This window comes from Athene cunicularia, assembly GCF_003259725.1.
Source record: "Athene cunicularia isolate RWA chromosome 14 unlocalized genomic scaffold, athCun1 chr14_part1, whole genome shotgun sequence".
NCBI lineage: Eukaryota > Metazoa > Chordata > Aves > Strigiformes > Strigidae > Athene > Athene cunicularia.
Window position 1 is genome coordinate 15498186 of NW_020799118.1, and position 7239 is coordinate 15505424.

General features: G+C 57.6%; 1 protein-coding gene across 2 annotated transcripts; it reads left to right on the forward strand.

Annotated features, from left to right (window-relative positions):
* Positions 1–6499, forward strand: DECR2 (2,4-dienoyl-CoA reductase 2). 2 transcript variants are annotated; one of them, XM_026859092.1, is made up of 9 exons: positions 1–98; positions 225–293; positions 713–764; positions 2255–2390; positions 2833–2957; positions 3344–3437; positions 3730–3834; positions 4451–4668; positions 5414–6499. In XM_026859092.1, the coding sequence occupies exons 1-8, from the start codon at positions 1–3 to the stop codon at positions 4666–4668; spliced, it is 897 nt and encodes a 298-aa protein (XP_026714893.1). In that variant the 3' UTR covers positions 5414–6499. The 2 variants fall into 2 exon arrangements, with proteins under 2 accessions (XP_026714893.1, XP_026714892.1); XM_026859091.1 differs by having other exon boundaries at positions 4451–4639.
* Positions 6500–7239: the final 740 nt, after the last annotated feature.

The following is a 7239-nucleotide window of genomic DNA, read 5'->3' on the forward strand; positions in this document are numbered from 1 at the left end:
ATGGCCGAGGCCGCAGCCGCCGCCCGGCCGCCGCCGGACCTGGACACCGATGACTGTCTCCGCGAGTACCGGCACCTCTTCAGCCCCGACATCTTGGCGTGAGTGCCGCGGCGCTGGGGGGTCCGGGGCGTCCGCTGGGGGCGCCGGGTGAGGGTGCCGCGGTCTAGGGGGCACGGCCTCTCCCTCCAGCGGCCTTGGCTCTGACTGTCCCTCTGTTCCCCCAGGGGCCAGGTGGCGTTCATCACCGGCGGCGGTTCGGGCATCGGCTTCCGCATCGCCGAGATCTTCATGAGGTGCGAGAGCCTGGCGAGGCGGCCGTGCTCGGGGTAGCATTGCCCGGCCTCTTCGGGCGCCGGTGGGGCGGGCGGCGGTAAAAGCCCCCCCTTCCCTTGTGGGTTTGTGGTAACGGGGCCTGGAAGAGGTGGGGTGCGACGCTGGGGGCAGCGGAGTCTTCATGGGAGCCCTGGGCGGGAGATGGGGCAGCCCATGGGGGTGAGGGAGGCCGAGGCTGGCCCTGTCACAGGGCTGGGGCAGGTCTCTAGTCTGCTGTGACTCTCCTCTTTGAGTCTTGCAAGCCTGGAGGAGCAGCAATTCCTTCCCTGTAAGGGCGTTGTGCCACCTCCCGCCGGCTGAGCTCCTGGTAATTCCCAGAGGTCCGAGATGACTGTGAGGAGCCGGGCCTGTGTGGTCCTCACCAGCCCCTTCTTTGCAGGCATGGCTGCCGGACGGTCATTGCAAGCAGGAACCTGCAGCGAGTGTCAGAGGTGAGTCTGTGGGTTCCACAGGACAGGCAGGTAGAAGGGAGAGCTGTGAACGCCTGGAAATCCTTCTGCTCTGTTCTAAGTGGGGCTGGGAGTAGTGGAACAGCAGAAACGGCTTACCAGTGCTGCCCTGTTTTCTCTTAAGTGCTTCAGCACCAGGAGGCAGTGGTGATGGGCAGGATGGGTGCAGGTTTAGGGAGGGCTGCACCCACTACACCTCACGGTGGAGCTCAGTTAGTTAATTGTGGAACTTGCGACCTTCACCCATCAGCTTTGGGAGTACCTGTTCTAGATACCGCGTTGTCTTTCTGTGGGAGATAAAAAGAAACAAACTGGTGAATGTTTGTCAGCATGGAAGTGACAAAGTCCAGGGTTAAACTTAAATCTCAGCTTCGAGTGGTACAGGACCCCCTCGTCCAAGGGTTATGTGGGTTGAGGTGGGTACACTGAGGCTCAGAATCTCAGTTATCTTGTGTTTTGAGGCAGAGGGGAGGATGCAGGTCTGGAAAGAGGTGACTGAGGAAGCTGTACGACACTGGCTACCCTGCAGATGGCTGAGTAGAACAACCCCCCACCTCTGTGTGTCTGACCCGCGCTGGAGTTTGGCTGCTCACAGCTTCTGTTTCTCTCTGTGACTTGTGCTGCAGTCTCAGGCTGAAAGCAGATGGGAGGGAGCTTTGTGGTAGCTGTGTGTGGACTTCACTGAAATATAATAAAGATCAAACCAGCGTTTGGGAGTGAGCTGGCGTGACCCAGCTGCCTCCCGGAGGTGTTGGTGCTGTCATTTCACATTTTGCCCAGGCTTTTGATGCTCATTGTATGTGTGTGCTAGTTGGGGCTCAAAGCTTCTCACAGAAGGGCCTGATGAGCCCAAGCAGGAATGTGGAGCATTGCTGGGTGTTGTGCAGGGTTGCTGCTGAGTTTGCAGATCCCCTGTGCTTAATTTGCTGGGGGGAGTCATGTTCTTAATTAGCACCTTGGGGGCGGCTTGTGGCATATGCTGAGCCTCAGAACTGGCCCACTCTGCCTCACGGGCAGAGCCTGGCAACTGCTGGTCCACGTTTGCCCTTTTGCCTACTGATGCTTTTTGGATCTAAAGGTCAATTATGCCTGAGCTTATGCCAGAATTGCCTTGTTAGGGTTCAGCCTTTGTACTTGCCCTGTAGAGATGTTGCTTAGGATGTGCTGTGATGATGACAGGCCAAGGACATAACTGGGCTTAGGGAGTTGTGGCCTCGGGGCTAGCCTGGCATTTGGTTGGGACATGATGTGCAGGAGCTTTGCTTTAACTGCAGGGTGCTGCCAGGCTGAAGCTGGCTGGGTTTAGGCAGGTCTCTCTCCTGCCCATGCTGTTTGCTGTGTGCTAACAGGGATTCTCAGCTCCTGCCTGACTTCTTGCTCACCTGTTACAAGGTCTGGGTCTAGTCCTTGCTGAAGGAGAAAGTTCAAGAAAGAATCTCAAGTCTCTCTTTTTTTTTTTTTTTTCCCTCTAGGCCTCAAAAAAACTGGTGGCAGCCACAGGCCAGCAGTGCCTGCCCCTGTCCGTAGATGTCAGGCAGCCCCAAACCATTGTGGCAGCAGTGGATGAGGCACTGAAAGAGTTCAAGCGAATTGACATCCTCATTAATGGTGAGCTGCTGGAGCAGCCAGGGGGAAGATTTGGCACAGGCTCACTGCTAGGAAGGGCATTCATTTTCCTGCACGGAGATTGTGTTTGCCTAGTATCTGGCTTCTGCTGCTTTGGCCTGGGAGTGTGGGGGCAGCCCCTGGGAGTGCAGAGGGGACGGGCTTAGAGGAAGCAGAGACTCCTCTGTGGTACGTGGCCACCTGTGCTTGCCTGGGTGTGGATCATCCTGGCCCCCACTGCACCAACACCCTCCTGCTCTCAGGCTGGTGGTGCTGCTGGGCACCCAGAGCCACAAGCTGTTTATCCCCTTATCAGGGCTGTTTCCAAGTGCTCTCCAGGCTACCTAGACAATATCATTCAATGTCCCTCTTGCAGAAGTGCCCTGAACCTGCCTGATCTTTCCTGGTCCGCTTCTGACTATGCTCGTGACTGCTTGTTCTTCAGGTGCTGCAGGAAACTTTCTGTGCCCAGCCAGTGCCCTCTCCTTCAATGCCTTCAAGACAGTGATAGATATCGACACCCTTGGCACCTTCAACACCTCCAAAGTCCTCTTTGAGAAATATTTCCGGGTAAGTGGAACCAGAACCAGAGGACTCAGTGGAGAGGCTCCTGGTAGGCAGGGAGTTAGTGTCAAACCAACCGCACTTTGCTCCTGAGAAATGCAGGGAAGTGTGGAGGGCAGAAGAGAGCAAGCACAGCACCCGTGTACCCTGGGCTGTGCTGCCAGGCCTCTGCCACCCACCCTGCTCAGATCTAGTCTGTTCCCTCCCAAGGATGGCAGCCACTGTGCAGGAACTGGGAATCCTGCCTGTCCCTAGCCCTGGGGCTTCTGACTGTTGTGGCACCTTTCCATGCCCTGCCACCTGCCACCCTCCTGGCCCAGCTTTCTTGTCCCACCACTCCTTTATGTGACCCCTGGTCCCTGTCTAATGCCACATCTCCTTTCCTTCCCCAGGACCATGGTGGGGTCATCGTTAACATCACGGCAACCCTGAGCTACCGAGGGCAGGCCCTCCAGGTGCATGCTGGTACTGCTAAGGCTGCCATAGGTACCTAAATGCTCCTTGGTGGGGCTTTGTGAGCTGTGCGGGGCCAGTTAGGAAGCTGGTTCTTCCCAAATATTGGAGTGGGAAGCTGTCCTTGAGAGAGGCGAATATGAGTTGGGGTGGTTACTGCATGCCTGGATTTTGAACAATGCTTTTCTCTCCCCCGGGGCTCTTCTAGGGCCCTTTGCTCTTGGCCAGAGTCTCTGTGGCTTTTTGTCACCCCCCACTACCCCCAAAAAAGTTATTGGAATGGCTCTGCTCTCTCTTTCTCATTCCTGTTGTAATCCTTTCCCAGATGCCATGACCCGTCACCTTGCTGTGGAGTGGGGACCCAACAACATCCGAGTGAACAGCTTGGCACCAGGCCCCATTACAGGCACCGAGGGCTACCGGCGGCTGGGTGAGGCAACCTGAGGCTGCTGCCTCTGTCTTGGCAGTGGCTTGCTGGGCTCTCTCGGGGAGGGGACTGTGATGGGCCACCAGTGCCATGCAGCTCATGGAGCATGTGATGTGATTAGGGCCGTTGCTGCTATGCACGGCTGTTCTGTGACTCGGCCAGCACGTCTCTTGGGGGGAGCAGCCCTTTCCACATCCTCAGTACCTTGCACAGCACTGATTTTTCTCTGTTGAGTGGCAGCTTTTTGTGCTCTCTGATGACTTGATGCAACGTACTCCCCCAAAGCTCAGCCTGGCCAGCTGCCTTGCCTGATGACTTAGCTTTTGCAGTCCAGCAGCAGAGTGCTGGTTCAGCTTTGGAGGCTGGGAAAGGTCTCTGAGGTCCCGTCTTGAACTCACTTGCAATACAAATCTCACTGCTGGGCTTGAGCTCCCAGGCTCATTTAACTCTCAGGCCTTTGTCCGTGGGTTGTCCCCAGGGCTGTGCCATGATCTCATCTAGGTTCCCTGGGGCTCTCAGCAAGCCCTATGCGAGCAGTGCTGCAGTGTCATCCGGCGGTCAGTGGTGAGGGGCAGGTGGTCCCGCAGTCCTAGCTGACTCTTTCTTCTACCACTCTTAGGTGGGAAATTTGCCGAGGAAGCAAGTCAGTTCGACACCATCCCCCTCCAGCGCGCAGGGAACAAGACAGAGATCGCCCACAGCACACTGTACCTGGCGAGCCCCCTCTCCTCCTACGTGACGGGCACCACCCTGGTCGTGGATGGCGGGAGCTGGCTGACCTCTGCCAACAACTTCCCCGCCTTGCTGGGTATTGCTTCATCCTCTGCTAAACTCTAGGTGACGTGCATTTCCCCCTCCGTGGGATTAGAGCAGGGCTCATCTCAGAAACCCTGTTGCCCCGTGGCAATGGGGTGTGGCTGCTGTAGCAGAGGGTATGGCGTCACCTTCTTCAAGTGCCTTGGGCACCTCGTAGCTGTACCAGGCTCTGCCCTGCCGGTAGTGGCTGTGTGGCCTGTACTACCTTGGGGAGGAGGAGGCAGATGCTGGGTGTTGGGGTCTCAACTGGGCAATGCTTGTTCTCAAACCTTCCTCTCTTTTAGAAAGGTGGAGTAGGGTCACTGCCACGCTGTAGTCAGAGCAGGCACAGAGCAACGTGGAGACCGTCTCATGGGCAGTGTTAGGAATGACTTGGGAAGGGCAGAACTTACTGGGTCTTTTCTCTGAGCCTGTGGTTGACGTGGTATCTCTTGTCCCTGCTGGAAGATGCTTGTCTGGACACCTCTGAGCATCCCCCAAAGCGATGTGATGCCCCTTTTCTGTGCCAGCATGATTGGGTACAGAGTCCTGACAGCTTCTGCCTCCCGTCTTCCTTGCACAAGTTACTGCAGCATGGCTTGTGTTGCGGTTGAATTGCACGTGGGACTCACATTGCCTGCGTGTGTCTGTGGAGGCAGGAAGGGAGCTGGGGCCTGGTTATGGGCCATGGCACTTTCAGGGAGCCCTTCTCCCCCTGCTTGGGTCCTGTCTGGCAGCCTCTGTGAGCAGGGCAGGCCTGTGTACCCACCCCCGTGCTGTCTTGCAGATTTCTGGGCTGCAGGAACAAACAAAAATCAATGATGGACAGCCTGGGATTGACCGATGGACAGAAACGTGACCGAACGCTGCTGCTCTGGGACATCTCGGGGCGACGTCTCCCAGAGTCGGAGCTGATAGCTGCCGCCTCCGATCAGCCACTGGTGGTGGTGATGCTGCCGATCCCACGTCCACCTGGGGGAGGGAGCACTGGGGGTGCAGGGTGGGAGCAAGCCACCCCACCCCCCAAGTCTGTGCCATGACTTCCTTCTGCACCGGTGTGGCTGAGGGCACAGGGACAGCGCAGGGCTGTGATGTTCACTGTCCATTTGTGTCTCCCTCTGTGTTGTTCTCCCGGCCTTTCCTGAGTCCAAGGCAGTGCTGCCCATGGATACCATCCTCTTCCTCCTCTCTTACCCATCTCAGCCTGAGAGCTGCCCAAACCCCCCAGCAGCAGCTCCTTTTTGGTAGCAGGGAGTAGTTAAGCTCCTCTGGGGTTGATATCAGCCTTCATGCTGGGGCCAGCTCTGCCCTGGCAGCTCTTGGAAGGGAAACAAGGGCCAAGCTGGCCCCTGGCAGGGGAAATGGTCCTGTACCCTCCCGGGGGGACTGGCATGGGACAGCAGTGCCCAGGGGCCGAGGCAGATGCATCTGGGATGTCGTTCGAGGTCACATCCCACCAGAGCTGGCGCTCTGCTGCGGGGCCATAGCCCTGGATCTGCTGAGAGCCTGAGATGTCCAGTTGTCTGTCCAGCACCCATCTGTCTGTCACACCAGTCTCATGCTGTCTTTTGTATGGACACTACAGCTGAGGGTAAATCAAGGGCTAGCTGAAATTCAGTCTTTCCCAAGCAGGGTCCTGAGCAGAGGGGCTGCAGGGTCTGCACTGGCTCTGCCCAGCGCTGCTGGAGCCAAGCCCATCCTCAGGGACACCCACTGCTCACCTGCAGCAGCCTCCTGCTGCTGGTGGCACTTTTAAGTTTATCCTGAATTCCATGAAGCTTGTTTTCCTTCCTGATTGCATTTCCTCCTTGATTGTAGGCTTGACAGGTTTTGTTCCTTGCTCCGGGCCACAAATAAAGAACTGCCACCCTGAGCTGTGACACCCCTCATCTGTTTGCCTGTGTGGGGGTGGATCCTGCAGCCCCTGACTGCCCGGAGCTCGGGAAGGAGCTTGTGCTCCTCGTGCTCCTCATCCTCCCGTGAGCTGGCAGTGGTGGGAGCTGTCAGAGGTGAAGTCACATTTCTGGTCGGAGCATCACTGCAGTATCTTGCTGCTGCATGAGCAAAGCCTGTGCTTGGCCAAACCCACTGGGCCTGGTGGTCTGGATTGGGCCCTGAGGGAGGGTGGAGGGGCCACGTATTTAACTGTCTTGTTTAACCACAACCAAGTGAGTCCACAGTGACTGTGTCTGCATGTAGTAACAGATGTGATTCCTCCTGGAGGCGTTGCTTTAGCTTCACCCCTGGCAGCCCCTCAGTGAGTGGGGGGGCACAGAGACATGTCACAGGCTCTGGGGGGGGACATCTGTCATTTGTGCTGTGACATGGTGACACTGGGTGGAGTTGGAGGGAGAGCCCTGCACTCACAGGGAGCGGGGTGAGGCTTCCACCCTCCATGCAGCAAGAAGAGATGCACAAAGAAGGGCGCTGCAGGAGAGCCAGCCCCAGAGCTGCTGCCAAGCCCGGACTGTGCCACGGTGCTCCAGGCTCGGGGCTGAGCTGGGCTCCTGGCCCGCCTGGCGTGGGTGCCGCCCGGTGCGCTGAGGAGGGAGCCAAGCAGGGCTGCCTGCGTTGCCTGCCCGCGCGTGGAAACCGCCGTGGTGGCCACAGCCT